Source organism: Scleropages formosus, chromosome 1 (genome assembly GCF_900964775.1).
Source record: "Scleropages formosus chromosome 1, fSclFor1.1, whole genome shotgun sequence".
Taxonomy (NCBI): domain Eukaryota; kingdom Metazoa; phylum Chordata; class Actinopteri; order Osteoglossiformes; family Osteoglossidae; genus Scleropages; species Scleropages formosus.
Window position 1 is genome coordinate 4,519,307 of NC_041806.1, and position 20,491 is coordinate 4,539,797.

Genomic DNA, 20,491 nt, shown 5'->3' on the forward strand with positions numbered 1-20,491 from the left:
GAAACAAAAATTTATCAGTAGGTGAAATAATTAGGGAATTACACTTCTGACCAAAAAAAAATAAAAATTGCATGGTACCTGATCGCATTTGCTTAATTCCCAGAAGTAAAGAGAAACAAAGGTGACAATTTATATACAATTACTTAACTTTTCTCCAAAGCAGCTCACAATATTGGGTTTCTATTTATTATATTAACCCATTTATATTGTTGATTAGTTTTTTTTTTTTTTGTATCAATTCAAAGTGGGTACCCCAGCAAGAGTGGTATTGAAACCCAGGTCCTTAGTAAGGTAACAGCTGTAACCACTATACTTTCATAGCAAACGTGAGTAGCAAAGAACAGGACAGTCCAGGTGTGAGACAAAACCATACGTAAAACTTTAATTTGCAGACAATAAACAAGACCACAAATTCAACTTCACAGGTGCGTAATGTAAAAGACCATAAGAGACTTTATTTCTGTCTTGTACAGGCCTTTGATCCACATACAGTATGTCAGCATTCAGTTAACCGTGTAACATGAACAGTACCGCCCAGACAGGCCGACCATCAAGACAGCTGGGCCTCCTCAGGAGCCTGGGCCATGGAGACACCCGCATGGCATCAAAACGAACACAGCGAGGCGCATGTCGTTTGGTTCGTTTCATTTTAAGTAAATTCGTGTTCCTCTGAGACTGTATGAGACAAACTACCAAATCCGGTAGTGGTTTTTATTCAAGCAGCTGGAGTCTGTCAGTAGTCACTGCTTATACGTGTGCATGAAGTGGAAGAATGAAGAGATACAGACAGAACCATTTACAGTCAAATTAAAACTTCAACAGAAACATACACACATTCTATTAATTCAGTAATGTCAGCATAATCACTGACTTCATGCAGATGGACAGTGTATGCAAATAAATAATTTACACTGAAATGATTCATTATAGGCTACCAAAATCCCCTTTTCTTCCTGAATGCATGACAACATTTCAAGTTTTCTTTTTTTTTCTTTTTAAAAACTTTTACATTGTGGCACCTCCCATCTCTGTAGGCATAAGCAGGGTTCAAAGTGAAGCCATATGCTTAAGACAGTCCTCGGCATTAACCCCCCCACGATGGTAGGTTTTGCCACCAGGAGCAGGGAAAGGGGCTCGACGAACATCCTGATGTGGTTTTGGGGCAGGAATAGTAAAGGTGGCTACTTAAGAGGTGGACTGTGATGGTCTTAGCTCTGAAGAGCTACGGGAGTGGTTGAGGTCGCGACTACAGTCGATGTCTCCTCTTGGTCCTTTCGAGGCTTCTTGCAGGTTATGAGAAGTAGAAGCAGCATGGGCAAGTGCCACAGGCTACAGAAGAAGAGGCGGCGGGCGCTGGCACGGTCGGCCATGCGGTAGAAGCGCAGCGCCAGGTAGCCGATGTAAAGGTTGATGGGCAGCGACACCAGGGGGAAGGACCAGGTTGCGATGTCCAATGCGGGAGCCACAGCGGATAGGCCTGTTAGGCCCAGGCTGTGGCGCAGGGCCACGCGGCGGCACAGCTCCGGGTGGGTGACAGACATCATTCGGTAGCCTCCCCTTGAGTAATCCGCCCGCAGGTTCCAGCTGAGAGCATTGAAGTGGGGAAACTGCCAGCAGTAGAGGAACCCCCCCAGCAACAGGGCGCCTTCAAACAGAAAGAAAGGAAGGGTTGTCATCATTTAAATGGACACAGCACAGAGCATATGGGACATGATGTGTGAGACAGGAGAGCGGCTGAACTGGATTTGAAACAAGAAGTCTGCAAGTTGTAGGAGGGACCCTGCTCTTGTATCCTTTAACACAGTCCTCAACTTCCTCAAGAAGTGGGGTCTGTTTCTTCAGAACATGCAGCAGCTTGAATGTATGAAGTGTGAAGCTTTAAGTCATGGAAGTAACTCTGGGCAAAAGCAAGTTAAGCATTATTATTAATTTGTCTGCAATTGTCTCTGTCGTGACTGTTAGAGGAAATATGACAAACAAGCAAAAGACACTTCCATGATGCAAGCAATAACAATTGTGCAGAAAAAATGTGAGACCAAAGCAAAACCTCAAGGCTTTGTTTCATGCGACAAGTCATTCTGAAGAGCGACAAGTGATTACTTTGAAGAAGACTGGCTGACGAAAGGAAGGCCAAAGGCAAGCAAGTGAATAATGCAGTTATGGTGCCTTCTCTGAAAGACCAAGGTTCACCACGTTCAACGAGGGAGCAGGAAAGAGCCCCACTGTAGCGCCATGAACAGAAGCTCCTCCTTCTGAAATGTGCATTTTGTGGTTTTTCTTGTATACCGGGGAGATGCACCTTCCCTGGATCATCTCGGCCGAGGAGCTCGGGTTTGGGATGTTCATCACAGAGCCGCCTCACCTGTCTTTACTAAAACCTGCAGGACGTCAGCCGCCCAGGACTGGATTGGTGCAAATTTTGAAGTTTTACACACTCCAAAATTCAGGTTGTGGTTTATTTACCTCTATGTACAATATTTCTTGGTTCTGAAAAGTTTAAACACATTCCAAATTTATATAGACAGCAAAAGAAGCAGTAAGTACAAACACCAACATTAAGGGAGAAACTGGATAGACCAAAAAACAGAATAATCCTGTTCAAGAAGCTTCAGATCGAAGCTTTATTAAAACAATATAGAAACACTGCTGTCTACGGTGGAGCCAGATTTTATACACATTCGACTTGTGGTATTAGTGACCTTGTACCCAGGGGGAAAAACTGAGGAGGGCGGGAAAAAAAAGATTTCCCTGTGTAAATAATACTTCTGAAGACACCACATGCCGAGAGAGTCAGATCGACTGACTCCAGGCATTCATGAAACCCCCTCAGCATCACTGTTTCTCACTTCATGAGTGTTCTCTTGTGTGTAGTGTACATATTGGTACTTCATATTTATTCTTAAGATTTATTACAATGTATTCATTAATTAGACATGTATTCATAATGTATAAACATGTTAATATATTGTTGTATCTTCTGGTTATACCTCATTTTTGGCTTTACACACTATGTCAATTCAATAGTCCCACTCCAGTGTACTTTTCAATTAGAAAAACAAAATAACTTCGAATACTTTAAATGGTAAATATCTTCCAGTCAAAATAAAGAGACAGAAATAAATTAAATGCTTTGCCTTATAACACACACAGCAATCAAACATGATCAACCAGTGAGTAAACCTGACCTTATTTGCACTCCAGATTCTCACCGCTATGTAAAAACATCTTGCAGTTGCCATAACAAATTACTTAACCTTTTTCAAACAGTCTGGGATGCTGCACCCCCCCCGCCCCCAACCCACCAATTACTTCAGTGATAAAAGTGTGGGATTCTGGCGCTTAGTAAATTTTTTTCTGATTATTTCATACACAGGATATTTGTCAGGAATCGAGAACAATTTCAAAGGCAATAAACACCCCCGGTACAGAAGTAACATCCTTTGAGCCTTTGAAATGCCTACAGAGCAGCGATAAAACTCAACTCGCATTCTGTCACTCGTTGCCATCTGTACACAGGGATCGTTTAGTTTATTTGACTAATAAGAAAAAAAGAATGAGTCACTTTTTGGAAGCTGCTGATAATCTGTAGTCCTTTAGGTCCTTCAGGATCAAATGTAGCTGTAGCACACGTCACAACTGACTATCACTGTAGTCTAGGGTGCGAGCAGATCTGGGCAATGGGTGAACAGGTTTGATGGGTGCAGGCGAGGCGGGCGGCCGTACCTGGGTCGAGAGAGTCGGTCGCGGCAGTCCAGCCCATGACGGGAGGGATGGCCCCCACGATGGCCCCCACCCAAGTATTGGCAATGCTCAGCCTCTTGAGCGGCGTGTAGCAACACGTGTACAGGAAGATGTTGAGGGCCCCCAGGAATCCCGTCAGAGGGTTCACCGTCAGGGTGAGCAGGGCCACGCCCAGCACCCCACAGGAGGCTGCGAACGTCACGGCATGGAGTGGGCTGAGAGGGCAGGGGAACAGGACGTTGGGTGGGAAAGGAGGAGAAGAATGCAGATTAATCACGGCATCCACTGCACCCTCGGATCACTCATGCGACCGCATCCGAAACAGCTGAGAGAACGAGGAGGCGAAAACCAAACAGAACACTGAGCACTAAGGAGAATGTTTAAATGGAGACACCCCCTCGCATGGCCCCAGAAGCTACACATGAAAACACATACAGAGCGCCGGTTTCGACACTGCCCCCTGTAGGATGTGGGGTTGTTTGTGTGCACCTGAGGGCAACAATTCAGTCGTGGGAGCCCACATAACCCCCCCCCCAAACACACACAAAACTTAACCACAAACAACATGAATCTATTAAAGGTAATGCCATGCTATTATATTATTACAAATAGACTGCTGCACACAGACTAACACAGGTCAGCCAAGGCCTTGGTTTTCCTGCAAGGCATACAAGACAACCCCAGCAGAGTGATAGCAGTGCGAGGGCTTCCATCTGATAACCATGTGTGGTACAGAACAGATCCTGGAGGTGGGGGGGGGGGCGTGGCCTGTCCTCAGCACTGCGTTCACCTATTGGCGCTCCCCTCGTTTATTGAAAGCAGCACTCTTCTTGGGAAGGGGGGGGGAGGGACTCGTCTGGATTCATAGCGAGGGCTCTGTAAATTAGGCAGAGATTAAAATCTTGACCAAACGCAGGCCTAAAACCAGGATTTTCAGAGGCGATGGACATACCGTATTAAATAGCACAACCATTGTTATGACTGTTGTCTATAGAAATAGGGAGGTGGTGGATTGGGTTCCTTTATCGCCGTGCGAGTGAAGAGTTTACATCCTGCAGCTGGAGGCTATGGGGGTGTGGGGGGGGTTCAACAGGTCAGTACCCCAAGGTCATCAGCTCACCCCCCACACACTGACACCGGTACCACAACCCTACACACATTTACACAGCTCTTGTGCGAGTAAACACATGGAAACTTACAGCTTCACCTGGAACAAGCGGAAAACACTTAACACTTTCAAAGCTGGAATGCAGCGAGGACAAACGTTCCTTTGTAAAAACACAAGACGCAACCTGTGGCCACAGAGCTTCATGCTCTAATGTAACTGCTCGGACATGTGCGTGCTGGGGCAGCAGGTGGCGTAGTGGTGAGAGCTGTGGCCTTGCAACTGAAGGATGCAGGTTTAAAGGCCTGTTCATGCTGTAGTGCCTTGGATGATTACATGCGTTTGCAGTGCATCAAAAACACCTCGGGTTTACATTTACATTCATTCATTCATCCGACGCTTTTCTCAAAGCAATTTAAGTGTTAAGAAAATTATTTACCCATATATACAGTTGGGTAATTTCACTGGAGTAAAGTACCTTGTTAAGGCTACTACAGCTCAAGGTGGGATTTGAACCGGTGACATTTGGGCGCACAGGCAGCAGCTCTAAGCACTACGCTACCGGCTGTCCAGTTTGCGGGTCTGTGTGGAGGAGCCGGGCTGTAGAACGTCACCGAGTCGGCTCTGACCGAATCACCTGCTCCTAAGCGAGGTTATGTGTGTGTCTGTGTGCAGGCTGTTCTGTCCCCTGTCCGTCCACCTGTCCTCATCACTCCGGTAAAAGAATACAGGCTGTGGGTTGTTAAACAAGGCACAGAAATGTCCACAGCTAAGTCCAAGTTCAGAGCTAACTGGGGAACTGGGAGGGACACTGACCCCACGGGACCGGTTCCCCATCCTCCAGCCGCTATGTACCTTAGCTCAGAGGAAAGGGAGTGTGTGTGTGTGTGTGTGTGTGTGTGCGTGTGTGCGCGTACATACTGGACGCACTAAGGGGTCACCTCTGGGTTGTCAGCCATCCAAGTCTCTCCTATTAAATAAATGAAGTGCGCAACACAAAGGAATGTCTCCATTGAAACACAATCCTCATGCAGGGAAATGGGTGGGCAATAGAAGAGTTGTTCTTAGGAATGGTTAGTAACCCACCTAACATCACAGCCCCTTCCTCCCCACACACACACACACACACACACACACACACACACACACACACACACACACACACACAATGTGACCTGTAGGAATGTTTCAACCTTTCACTTGGCGAGTTTTCAAATGAGTAGACATCTCTGTCCAATCAGAACGGCAGTAGGTGGCGTAATGGTCTGGGCTGTAACCTTGCAGTTGGAAGGACTCAGGTTCAAATCCCCATTCCTGCTGTAAAACCCTTGACCAAGGTACTTGCCCAGTAAACATTATCCTGATATATAAATGGGTGAATCACTATAAGCAGCTCAGTGCACAAACCTAACACTGTAAGAAACCTTGACCCAGGTGAACATAACAATAGCTCCAGACCCCATAAGTGACTCTTTGAAGGGGTCCGTAGCGGGTTTGAGCCGCATGGTGCTCCTCCAAACGACAGAATAAAAAGCTGTGCAACAGTGGCCTAGAGACGTGAAAAAGTGCTTGACAGGACGTGCAGGTTCCATTTGAACGGACAGTGTCACACTGGGGGTCGCGTGACTTGCAGAGGAACCGCACACAGAGGGGTCTCGACTGGGGAGGGGCAAACAGGGCACTCGGAAAACGCACTCAGTCACGGTCCAGCGGGATGCTGTGACCCCCCCCAATCATCACCCAGTCCACAAAACACAGCTAACGCTGCCATTCGTGTGCTAAAAAAAAAAAAAAAAAACACCACAGCTGATGAAGACGACGATGAAGATGCAGCCAAAGTAGTGCAGTCTGGGAAGCAGGAAACGGGAGCTTTGGATAAGGTCAGACTACGGCAGCGTTTTACCCCATCACTGACTTCAGATGAGGGTTAGCTTATCATTTCTGGCTGTTTTGTGGGTCCATCAAGCACACAGCACAGTGAGCAGAGCTTTGCTCCAGGCTATGACCTGCATCCCTTTAACCCTACATGAATTGCCTGCCCGAGAACTGAACCCGTGACCTTTGGGCCCAGAGTTTCCTCACTCCCTCCGTCACCCCTCAGCGCCGCCATTGGGCTTGGTCACAGCTGAGGATCGGATCTGGTTGCCCTTCCTGGTCATCTTTATCTGGTCTTTACATCAACGACCCACCGCCCTCCCCATCCTACCCCCCTCCCAAAGGAGCAGGGCAAACGGAGGAGTGGGGGGGGGGGGGGGGCAGATCCATTACCTGGCACCAGCAATGGGAGCAGGTAGCCTGGTGTCCCGTTACTATTTCAGATTTGAGATGAGCGCAGCCAACGAGCACGGTTCACCGGGCAGCAATGCGGAGGTGAGTCGCAGTCTAAACACCCCCAGTGGATGGGGAATCCGGTTCCCCCGCCAACACACACACGCACACTCACACACAAGCACAAAGCAGGAGCTCGCATTACTCCTGGCAGCTGTGAAGCACGCACTGGGTCACACTTTCTAAGACCATTGTTTAACTATAAAGGCGTTCGCCATAACAGCACAGTGCCCGTCAGGAGGAGGAGAAAAGAAACATGAAAACACTGCGCAGTGTGTTTCTCAGTCAGACACTGCTACTCTTTTCATACCGTCACCACACACTTGGGAAGGGGGAGTCTTTTAAACCCGCTGGTCCTCCGACGTCCCTTTTGGCCTAAAAAAATGCCCTAAGCGAGTAGAGGATGACTCAAACTTGGCAGCGCGGCCCACCAATGAGTACCTGATCTGTCCTCTGACCAGCGGGCGGTTCTTGGTTCGGTTCATGTTGGAGTCGAACGGCACCTCAAAGTACTGTGGAGAGAAGGAGAGAGAGAAGAACGGGGGTTAAATCAGAGGCACATCAAGGTGTCAGGGCCTCATAGGAACACACACACACACACAGGGGTGGGCAGGTAACAGTGGGGTGCACAAGATATTCGACAATCCTTGGGTGATCCCTCCTTTGGCTCCATGGGAGGTGCAGTCAAGCGTAAGAGGGCACCGTTTCTCGACGCTCCCAGGATGCAGGGGGGCACAGGGCCGGATGTACTGGGTTTTGGGAATTCTGCAGTCACCTCCCCCCGACACGCAACAGAAAGGCTAACGGGCACGACGGCGCTACCCCGATGAAGAAACCAGACGGACTCCACCTGGGCCTGGACCATCGGGGTCCGTTCACGGTGAAATACGGCACGCGTAAAATAACCAATAAACAGATTATCCTCTTCCGAGTCCCTTGCCTTCCCTGCGACGTATTCCACATCTGAGAGTCTCCATATTTAAAATTGCTCTTGTGGTCATAACGTATTTCATAGGACCTACGTTTGTATTTTGTTAGGCGCCCCCGGGGATCGGTCCAAACCGCGGAGCACATGTCTGTGTAAGCACGTGCGTGCGCACACACACGCGCGCACACACCTAGCGCACAACTCCACCCAGACAGCAGAGCAAATGGAGCTACAATGTGTTTCTGAAAACCTTCAAACTTTTCATTTGCTGCTGTTAGAGAATTTTGAAAAAGAGCCGCTGGTTCCAAGGAAAAGTGTCGAAAGGTCATTTTGGTAATTAGGCTTTTTTTTTTTTTTTTTTAAAGTGACTCTGGCTGTTACCACGACGACCCCTCTGTAATGGGTTAGTGGGAACCGGTACCCCACATGTGCTCCATAAAAGTGTCTCCGATGAAGGACCTGCAGAACGTAAGACTTCCATTTTATTAGGGCAGTAATTTATACCATTGTATACGTTTTTATTATTAAAAGAAATACCTGTAGCTGGGGCCAAACAGCACTGCAGCGGACGTTCAGGAGGACTGGGGGGTTGGGGTGAGGTGTTAATCTCATTTCATGGGTCAACAAATGTGTTGTGTAGTGAAGGGGCCCGCAGAGGTGCTGTTGTTGGGGTGAGTTACCACCTTTGGACCACACCGCCGCCCCACGCCCTCCTGTGTCCGAGCGAGACGTGACCGTAGGGAACCGGGAGGTGTCACAGAAAAAAAAAGTTTCCGTCAAACACCCTTCCCCGGCCTCTATTTCACTTTTAAAGTTGGCTGATCATGTGTTCCCCATCACACCACTTTCCTCCTTTCAGCCGCTGCCTGAGACAAGGGAATGCTGGGTAACCTTTCTGCAGCGACCATCCCATCAGGACTCCTCTTGCCTATTCACAGAAAACCTCCTGTCGGACCGTTAATGAAGGAAGTGAACTTCGTCAGCTGACGTGTCTGCACAAAGATTAAGGAGATCTTCTATAAAAGTTTTAAAAAAAAAAAAAAAAAAAAATCAAGCCACGCAAATCAAACTGAGAAAAGTGTTTGCTGGAAATAAGCCCGAAATGTCACTGAACCAAAACTATATTCTAGGTTCAGAAGAGACTTAGTAAAAAAATGGGAGCGCTTATAAACAGAGGGATTTAAACCTTGCGAGAAATTTGCAAAAGGATCGGACTGAAAATTTCTTCTTAAAAACCGAACAAGAATGATTTTTCCCTCGCCATTACATAACACTGCTGTCTTTCACTCTCCCATTAGCTCCTGTAAAGGCGACCAGGCAGTAGATAGATATGGAAATAAGCCACGTGCCACAGTTGGAGGAGTTAGAATGGCAGGCGGGGCCAAGAAAGGCACTGATTTTCATTAAACCGCCAACCACTGTGGCAACAATTACTCTGTAGATGAAGAGAGCGGAAAACAGAAGGGAGACCAAAGGGGCGGAAAGGGATGCAGGCGGTTAGGGGTGTGCTACGCCAGATTCCACGGCTATCAAAGACGCTGCGTGATCTCGGAACTGCAAACGCTCAATTGATAACAGGCTGAGGAGTGGGTGGGGGGGCTCTCCGTGTCAATGTCGGTCAACGTGTACGACCACACTAAAAGGGAACATGAGCATTGTGTTCGAAAGAGCCCTTTTCCACAGCTCCGTGGCTCTAAAGACTAGTTTCGTGTCTTAGCAATGGCGGTAAAGAGTTGTTACAGGGGCTAACCTGCTCAGATGTGCCCCCAGTGGCCTGAATTACTGCACCACAGACTGGAGATGGTACAGAGAGAAGGGCTCTACAAATAGAAGAGTCAACGCGTTCACCCTCCACCCCCCCAGCTAAACAGCAGCACAGTGACAGTGCATAGCACTGGTACCTCACAGCTACCTGATGCGAATTTGGACAGGGGTTCAAAATCCAGCCCTGTGGAATTTATATGGTCTCCCCATGTTCGCATGCGTGTCTTCCCCAAGTCCGAAGGCAGGGGTGGAATAAGGAGACCTGTGAAAACCAGGAAGTGGGCGCCGGGAGTTCGATACATGCCTTAGCTCCTGAAGTCCCGGTTTGGGTGGCTCAAAGAGAATGGCGTTCGGGATGCTGTCCCCTCACTCTCCGAACCCACACCCTACGCAGGGCAGCAGGAACGCGTAAGAGGGTGCAATGTCACCAAAGGGTCGAGTGCAGGTGCTCGTGTCGTCACGCTGTCATCGACTGCCACCCTGCATCGACATGGAGGGCCCACAAAGCTGCCAGCTGACATCTTTCTCTCCTGCATCCCTGGTCTCTCAGCACTCTGCATAAAGCGTAACCTCATAGCGGGGCGTTCGCTAGCCGCCCTTGCCTGTCTACCAGAGCACTGGTGCCAAACCAATGTCACACGGCGAACACAAGGTTACCAGGTGACATGACGCATGCACTCAGATTAAAGAGTCGCACAAGGAGCATGTTGCCCTACACTCTCCGCTGCTCCTCTGCCAGAATGATTTCTTCCATCAAGGTGCTTGAGTTCCACGACTTCCATTTCCAGCTTCTCCTCACAATACACACGCTTCGGCGTCAGAACGCACTGATGATGTAGAATGTAAGAGTAAGGCCTCACCCAAGATTTAAAAGCAGGATTCAAAGTTCAGCATTAAATAAGCAACTGTCAGAAATCCAAAACGTTGTGGATAACAACGCATTTCGCTTCCTTATCTTGTTTCCTTCCACAACTCAGTCCGACATGAGGCCTTTTTTCATAAGAAGCCAGAACACCATGATACTGATAAATCATCCCCACCATCAAAGCATAAAGGATTTCCTGCGGCCCCCCCAACACGATGGGCAGCTGCACGCTGTCTGGCGATCTCCAAACCTCAGACATCACCAGCCAGTCTGATGCGAACAGATGATACGACCGGAGTCTGTAGCGCACACTGCTTATTAAACAATGAACAAGAGACGTGGGGAGTTCAGTCCTCGTTAATTCTTTCACATGAAACTTTTCTCATGCTGACCCCAGAAAGGCACAGACCGATGCACATGCACGAAACCTTTCTCGTGAACCCCCATCTGATGCCAAACACTCAAGACTCGTCCCCGTCACAGAGGCGAGCTGACAGCAGGACAGGAAGTGGCCCGGCCGCAGCTTGCGGGCCGTAAACAGAGCTCGGGAGGCTCTGAGTCACTGCCACGACATCTGGAAACCTTATAACAAACACCTTTTAGCTGAAGTACATTGACCACCAGGGCTGTCAGAAAGCAAGCTGCTCCTCTGGTGAAAAGGAGCCTTTTTCCTCGACTCATTGCTCGCTCATTAGCACTGTGGCTCCTTCTCCAAATGCAATTAAAAACTACCCTTTTACGCATGACCACCACAAGCATATGGACTTCGGATCAAGCTGGAACAGGGATGAACATGGGGTTCCTGCCTCGCCTTGCTCCGTTATCTCACTGGCTGCAAAAATGGCTCTTTGTTTCTCCTTATATTTGAGCGGCGAAGCAAAGATGCCTTGTCCACTTTGCAACATCTGCACAGCACACAGATATTTCTACAAGTACAGCTTCACTGCGGCAAATTTAGGAGAGTTGGCCCTCAGTCTGAACGCGCTCTTCCGAGGCCAGGACTCCACCTGGATTACAGGTTTGGGGCTGGTGATGTAACCTGCTGTCATCTCAAAACTCTCTGTACAACAGCAATCCCCCAAAAAGGGGCACATCAACTCTTCTAGAATAGATTTTTTTGTCCCAACACCACTTGTTAGTCAAGGTTATCCTCACTTGACACCTTCTCCACAAAGAGCTTTATTACTAGACCTGGGATGTCCTCGTGCAGCCCGAGATTATCCGGGCAGGCATCAGGTGCCGGGGTCATGAGCCGGTCATGAGCTGGTCATGAGCTTGAGTAATGAGGCCCGGTGTCGAAGCGTGGAAGGCTAAGCCAAGTCATCGTTCCTGTTGACCAGCAAACCTGTATGATGCATCGCTGCCGTGGTCCTAACAAAGTGGCACCATAGACTTCTGATGGTAGTAGCCATTGCTGGCTCACCAAACCCTGATAAAAGAGTGTGTGGGGAGAAGGCCCAGAGTCCTCTAGTGTGATGCAGCAGGGTAAAAGAACTGTTTGGCCTGTACATGCACCTTCCCACCATCACGCCACAAATGTTTCCTGAGATTCCTCCTGCCACTATCATGACGACGCAAAGACACTGTAAGCCCTTGTTGGGCACGGAACATGGACTTCTGGGTTTCTTGCTCCCGCTCCACGTTCGAGGTGAGTGGTTCGGATGTGGCTAGAAAAGGCCTTTTGGATGAGTGCTTTTCTGAGGATAGGGAGATCCAGTTCATCATCCCTACCTGCGATACTGATTCAAATTACTCCATTCGTCGGTTACAAGACGCTGCACTGCTGTTGTACACGTGGGTCGGATGTGTCGGCGATACAGCGACTCCTACTGTGAGAGACAGATTCACTTTCTAGCTTTCTGCTCCAATTACTCCAGGATGTACCCCAGAGCAGATGCATTCTTGCCAGGCTGCCATGACAGCAGGGCAACCTATTAAAGGTCTAAATATACTACTCCATCTTAGCAGCAACAACTCCGAAACAAAACATTTTAAAGGAGGAAGACTGGCTAGCGTGGTGGTTAGAGCCATTGTATTTCACTTAAAGGAAGCAAATCTGTTTCTCTGGCCCTGCAGAAATACACTTGATCAAGGCAACAGCAGCCAAAATTACAAGAAAAAGAACAAATTGGTAAAATCACCAAGTAGCTCAGTATACAAACCTGATACTGTAAGTTACTCTGAGGAAAAGTGTCAGTTAAGCTAATTAATAATAATTACAAAAGCCAATGTGAAGGTCTTTAAATCGATGCAGCTGGTAGCAAACGTGTTAAGGATCAAAACATCCCCTGATTACCTTGAAAAGGATACGGGGTGAATCCCAGGAGGAGCACAGGTGAAATACCCTCTATGTGGACTTTAAAAACAGAGCTGGATTAACTGTCTAAACAACAAGCTTCCAATGTCATTATAGGAAAAAAGCATCTAATTAATCACTAAAATGTAATCACTGTGAACTCTGAGCTTGACCTTAACACTGATCCCTCAAAACCCCTTGAGACCTCATACTGACCAGGGTATCCCTGGTGTAGCCAGAGGGCAACTCAGCTATCCAGCTTCAGCACGACCATGTCGAGCATCTCCGTGGCACGACCCCTCTTTCGCGGGGAATAGCCCAAGCACTGTCATCCGTGCCTGATAACTTTTAATTAGGAGACATTCCTTCTGAAGATGAGCCGATTGTTCGAGCCAGAAAGCGGGCAAGTCCAGGGGGAGTTGTCTTCAGCTTGGACTGCTTAGACAGATACTGCCTGCTGTAGTTATGAAGTGTGAGAGTGTGCGTGTGTGCCTCAGCCGAAAGGTCTGTGAGCATGGGAAGGAGAGATGACGTGTGTGTGTGTGTGTGTGTGTGTGTGTGTGTATACACATTTGTCAAACAGAGAGAGTGTGAGACAGAGAGAAAGCAAGTGTCCTCAGATTACATCCTGGTCTCAAATGCTCCCCTTGCTCTATCTGCCATGAAGGACTTATCAGCAGAGCTCGACCCGGTTCTCCCAAGTTAAAGAGTTCTGATAAGGATAACTCAAGGGGAATCGCAGACCTCCCGGGAGGAGAGAAGGGAAGGGGCCACTTTGGTGGGACAAGCTAGTGGATGTAAAAGAAAGGCTATCGGGCAAAGGCCACAGCGTCCCATTACCCCCCACATCACCACCCAAGTCCTGACAGGAGATCCATCAACAGCTCTCACAAGTTTGTGTTAGCCTGTCGACTTGTCGCCCCCGTGACCAGCCTCACTTGTTTGACTGACAGCGTTATTCATCAAGTCTTTCAAACTTAGGAGATATAAAAGGTCTGCAGTTCCCCTAACAAAGTGGAAAAATTAAGACCACCCTTTCCAGTTCAGTGTTAATACCAGACTGATCAGGTCTCAGAATTGTTCCAAACAAAATTTACTTCTTTGGAGACATCTTAAGTTGAGTCACATCATGTTTTTCTTTTTTTTTTTTTTAACCAAAACAATTCCAGTCACAGTGCTATTAGGTCAGGTTAACTGAAGTATAAATAGAACTGTGACATGCCATTACTTTTTTGTAAACGTGGGGTTTCTTTGAGCTTGAACCAACACCTCTGGGTTCCTTATCGTGGCTCTGTGTCAACACACCTCGTGTGTACGTGTTCGAAATCCATTGCACATTTCAGCACTTGAGAGGAATTTTGTTAGCATGAGAGGGAGAACAAGAAAGGGAGGCTGTGCCTTTTCATTTGAACTACTCTCAAAGAATGAGGTGTGCCACTGAACATGTCACCAACTCAACACTATAGAGAGGTTCTTAAAATTAATTTTCTTCTTTTTAATTCCCAGGATTACCTGTATAAGAAAGACACACAGACACATGGACATATGGATGTACTTACGGATAACAACAACATACTATCTTAGCATCGTGCAGCTCAAAAAAAACATTTTTACAACGGCCGGATGGCACTTAAACAAGCTGAGACATGGGTCACTGGCCCCCATTGCTGTTCTCGCCTCGTTCTCCAAAATGGTCAAAAGCTTCAACATGGAACCACAGCAAGGTTTGCATTCCGCAATTAGCGTGCATTTTATGACCCGCGCCAGCAGCCGCAGACTCTGTAAATTGTGCGCCTGATGCTACATGTATAAAAAACACCTACAGCTTGCTGACTATCCACTGTTATGCTGAAAGAAATCAAGTCAGATCAGGCTGATGAAATAAATTAGAAAAGACCAGGACATGGTTCAACTGGAGAGGAGCGCTCAGCTGGGGTCGAAAAGCAGTCTATGCGGAAAAGCCACTGCAGCAGAAGGAAAGAACTCAAATGACCGTACACGTTATGTGAGTAGTTTGTAGGATTAACCACTGTCCCATTCTGGAGCAGAAGCTTCTAGAAGGTAGAAGTGATGCAGTCCAGTGGCTCTGTTCAGGCAGCTGCACAGAGCACTAATTAGCGGTAAGCAGCCTCCCTAATAATGGGCTCAAGGCTAGATTCCCAGCAGGCGAGGCCTCGAGCGAGGTCAACACCCAAGCAGCTACAGTGGGGTAAATAAAAACCCCTCAATCTGTTGTACGCACCGCGCATCAAAGCCGCAGGCTTGCACCGGCACCTCGCATCTTCAAATGTTTGTTTTGAAAGCAGACAGCAGCTACAGATCTCCAGATGGGCGCTGCGAGGCTACGTCGACAACGGGCAAGGGGAGACGGGCCAACGGCTCTACCCAGTGTCTTCACCACTAAAAAGCTTTTATTACCACAAAGATCTTGGAGACAAAAGGGTTCAGCGGCAGCACAGAAGATGAAACAGGGCACGGGGCGACACGGGCGGAGGGAAGCTCCCCCTTCCTCTCAGTGGAAAACCCACAGACAGACGGGTGGCGGAAATGGCTCATCCCATGGGATTTGAACAACAGTCCCAAAATTATCTTCTTCCATATCGCTCCTGCTCCGTTCTCCACGAAGATGGGACCCGGATGCTGTAGCAGAACCATAATACACCAACAATCAGGATGGAGAAAGTGGTACAGCAATGATGGTCAAAGCCCCCCAGCACCTGTAGATTTCTTTATACAATCTGGAGCACCATTCAGACTGAACAGTATGATAAGCACGAAACATACTGATCTTGGATAAAATCAAAAAAACCTTCCCATTATGCATCAAAACAGCAAGCACATCTTCTACTGCATTTTTCTCAAATACACAGGCAACCCTCCCCACACACACTGTGCGTAAGGGCTCATGGGGGCTATTTGTACTGCCAACAAATTCTCTATCCATATGCACCTTGTTTTCAGCAGGGCCTTGACAAAAACCTGCAGAGGAAAAACACGGCTGCCTTGGTTTTGTCCTAGGGAAAACCGAGCTGAGGCATGCAGGCAGGACGTTGTAGGGAGGACAAGAGGTACGCAGCGTATTCCATCAGGCCTGTCTGGCCCTTCCCTGATCATGTAACATGCCGCTTTAATCACCTGCCAAGGCAAAAGGATTATCAGACAAATGACAGTTTCTGCTTATCTTGTTGGTTTTATAAATCCTGGAGTTACAATTTTGCAAAGGGCAAAACGACCTGCTTAGACAGATTCACCTCATTCTTGGAAGTTTTCCGAATTGCATTCCATTACTAGCAAGGGAATCCCTTTGGGATTTCCATTAATAGATAAACGGGTAAAGCTGAGGTGCGAACACAAAAAAAAAACAGTAATTTCACATCTATGGTCAAAATCCAACTTGCCACTAATTGTCTAAACTTTGGATAGTTTATAACTGGATGCAGGCTAAAGAAACAAGTTCAAAAATTCAAAATGACTTTTTAAGTCTTCACACAAAGTTTCAGCTGAGCTTTCGTAAATTGTTTACATTCTGAAAGTGAGGCAAAGACCTGTAAATAAAAGCAAAAACTGGCATCTTGAGTGGTTGAGTTTGATTGCCAAGCTTGGCATTTTCGAAGTGATTGCTTGGGTAACATTTTTAGGAAAAAGAAATTTACTATACACTGATCATGATTGGTAACAAAAAATTTGCAAAAATGCTAAATCTGGAAAACTGAATGTCAAAAAAAAGACCTTAAATAAAAGGTAAAAACAGCCACTCCTTCTGTCACAACAGAAGGCACTTCAGCCACACCCCGAGGTCCTCTTTGCATATGTACAAAGTCCTAAAAAAGCTTTACCCCCCATAGAAATATGCCTTGTGTAGCTAATGTATGACAATTCTAATCAGACACAGGCTTTCTCATTCCCAAAATTACAATTATGACAACGCTGTAAGTTTTCCTTTAGCGTGCTTTACTGTCCAAAAGTTCTTTCTTACAGTATGACAGCAAAAATGCTTCCCAGTCTACCAGTTAACCCTCACCCCAACCACCACACACAAATTCAAGCAACAGAGAAGCAGTCAGTTCCCGAATGCACTGGGAATTTACAAAAATATCAAGATGCTCCTTCTGATTGACTGCTTCCTGACAAAATCCTTAAGATTCAGAGCGATGGTTTTCAATAGAAAGGTCCGGAACCATTTCAATCATATATCATTTCCTAATCCTTGGAGCAGGGTAAACAGCTTGGTGAGAAGTCATCCCTGGGGCTCCACTGCTGGCCTCCCTTTCACATGGAAGGGGGATGCAAGACAGTTCCGTAGAAGGGAAATGTACTGTGTAAACAGCACAGTTTGATATCTCCACGATAAGCATGGTGGCCTGCGGACTAATGGCCAGAACAAGGTTCATATTCAAGCTCCCGCACCCAATTTTATCCCACCCCCAAGCCCAGTCTTCCTTACAGAGTCTGGTGCTTGTCTGAGCCTAGCAAGACACCGTAGATGCCGTTCTCGCCTTTGGTGGCATTCATCTGTCAACACAAATGCCATGTACCACTAATCGGGGATGCATTACCCCTACCAACCCAACATCAGAAGTAAATGGGTTGAAGCTTTTGGCTCATCCCACACATCACAGGTCTGAAAGGAAATTAAAAATGCCCTCCTGTGTACACTGACTCAGCAAAGAGGCACAGCCTCCCTGGTTTGCTAAGTCTTATTTGGCAACCGCAAGCTATTGAAAACTGGGGTCTGCCCACACGGTGGCAAGTTCTCCAATGTTTCTGAGTTGGGGGGAAAAAAAAATGTGTGGAGTGGGTGATATGGCTAGTTAGCGGCAGAATGAGGAGGTGACCAAGGTTTGCTGTGGGAGGGGTGAAGTACTGGTGGAGCTTGTTACGTCCATGTATTATCACTCCGTGGTGATCATTAAAACACAAAACACACAGCCAGCCTTCCTCTCAGGTGAACTGGATGCCCCTGTGGTCAGGCTTGTCAACAGTCTTCGAGGCACTTCCACCGCCCCACCTTCATAATACAAGTATGGGACCCCACACCCTCCCCACCATGTTCAGACATGAGGTTGAAGGGGCACTACCGAGGCACTCGTGCTACGCAGGTGGAGGCTAGAATGAGGGCTCTCACGCAAGGTACACCATGGTGAAGACTGACAACAGCCATGTTACTCTGCCTCTCGCCCACCCTCTGTAATAGCCTCTCCAGCTCTTCCAGCCCGTCAACCATGAGGTGAGTCAGTAATTAGGGCCTGCTGGGGTTCAACAGGAGCTGTCAAAATAGCATATACCCATGTGCAAAACAAAAGTCCACCCTCTCTCGCCACATTGCCCCGGACACACTGCCCACACACACAAGCAATGGAGGATCCATATCGCCAAGCCCTTAAATATCACACATCCAGAATTTCAGGAAAAGGGCTAAATGAACAAAACTGAAGCAGCTGGAATCCAAATGACTGGTAAAATTAAAAAATAAAAACACTATCAAAAAAGTCTCTGGAAAGAGGCCCAAGAACAACCTTTTCAAGAATAATAAGGACAGATGGTTTCGGTGGCACTGTGAAAGGAAGTTCTTATGAAGTCGAGCCGCTGCCTCCACTGGGCCCGTATTCAAGGTCTTCTAATTAGGCTGAGACTTAAATATTTATAAAAATCCCACGGGACCTGATGGCTAAGACCCCCTGAAGTCCATGTGTGTTGTATCGATTTCAGCAGTGGCCTCGCACCCACGGTCGAGGGTAGTCTCATCTATTACACTGCCCTTGTTCCCCTCTATTCGTTACAGCAGTGATACTAAATAGCGACCTGTGGGTGAAGGGGGGGTCAATTACAGCGAAATACCAGCACCTCTTTTTACCAAGGAGAAACTGGGAGGCGTAGCCAAGCACCAAACAAGATCCTCTCAGGTCCCTGCATAAGGCCAGCAGCGAGCGATATGCGCTGGGAGCATTAGCCTTGTTGCTGTTGTGACCTTAAAAGGGTCCTTTAGGGATTACTGCAGCCTTGAGGTCTCCTGAACGGGTAAGGGGAGAGGTTCCAAGGAAACCAAAGATCCAGAACTTTCCTCAGGCTTTAGCTGTGCCAAGCCTTAAGTCGATTAGATGAAATTGACACTTCTCGCAGACTCAATGTTTCAATTAGCGGTGGCAGTCAATGAACACGACAGGCAGGTTGTTCATGTTACTCTACTCTATTCAAGGGACGAGAAACGTGTAACGCTGCCGAAGTGCAGATACCGAAAGGCCTCTTCCCAGTTACTGTCTATCAGCTGTGGGGAAAGTGACACAAATATGCCCTGTACTGTAGGCGCATTACAATCCATGGTAGAACTTCTCTAACTTCACCGTGGAGTCCAACAGGTTTTCTGGACGTGAAAAAATAATACAACATAAATACTGTCAAACCTGCAATCCGCAAAGTTCTTGAGTACCTTTAGACTTCAGGGGCAGCTAGAGGACAACAAAGTTCAGAAATGAGGTTCATGAGTAGCAGAATCACACACATGCATCATAAGAACATGTTTAATTGTTTTTTAAACTTGCCATTTCTGAACAGCCTTTCCAAATTACAAATGCTGCTGCAAGCCAACCCTCTTCTGGAGAAATACATACATGGACGAGAGGCCTCTAAACAACGTTAAATACCTTCTCCTGCAATCGGCTTGATTACAAGACACTAAACTACGGACGGCATTTGTAATCAATTCACCTGCATTACTCAACCGTATGCAAGTCCATTAATTTATGACCCATTTTTGATGATGAAATCCATGTGTATCAGTTAACTTAACTCTGTGTTCAGCGGTGCAGGGTATTAGAACTGACAAAGCTAGCACAGCCTGTATTAACATTATTTTTTTTTTTAAAAAATTAGAATATGACACATGCACATATAAAAAGAGCAGTTTAGAAGCCTAGGAACCACCAAACTCACTGACTGCGTAGGTCTTGAAACGGGTCGGACAAATTGCAGACAGTGTTTCCATCTGGGGACCTGAAGTACCTCACTACCTAGCCTGACATTTACCAACAAAATAATATCAAAAGCAACTTCATCTCCATGTCTTGGATGGTACAACAATAAGATGAGAACAGAGAGCTGAAAATTCCATTTAAGCACGCTGTCAAAATCGGTTTGTCAAACAGTATGTAGAAGTTGGGGCAATTCGTTCAAAATACCATTCTTGTTCCAAGCTGATCTTTCAAAATTACAGAATACACAAACATTACATAAACAAACACAGTTTTAGGCATACATGTATGCACAGACTTCGGAGACTAGATTCGAGGGTACAACAACAACCCAAGCCCGTGACGGGCACCTCAAGAGACAAAACCAAGTACCACCCAACCGCAAGTATTCTTTGCAGTTTCTACATTAAAGGTTCAACGCTTTGACATGCCAGAGCACGGAAGCCTGCACTTAGCCAACCATGTTATTTCCTTCTTTCAGCAGGACGGCAGGCGT

The 20,491-nt window shown here is 47.1% G+C and overlaps 1 protein-coding gene across 1 annotated transcript in view; it reads right to left on the bottom strand.

The window, feature by feature from the left end:
• Positions 1-435: 435 nt before the first annotated feature.
• Positions 436-20,491, bottom strand: part of cox10 (cytochrome c oxidase assembly factor heme A:farnesyltransferase COX10) — a 39,098-nt gene continuing 19,042 nt past the window's right edge. Inside the window, exons 5-7 of the mRNA XM_018745481.2 lie at positions 7,616-7,686; positions 3,724-3,956; positions 436-1,645 (exon numbers count right to left, since the gene is read on the bottom strand). Of these exons, the coding sequence (XP_018600997.2) occupies positions 1,209-1,645; positions 3,724-3,956; positions 7,616-7,686 (741 nt within the window). The 3' untranslated portion in view covers positions 436-1,208. The remainder of the gene's footprint in view (positions 1,646-3,723; positions 3,957-7,615; positions 7,687-20,491) is intronic.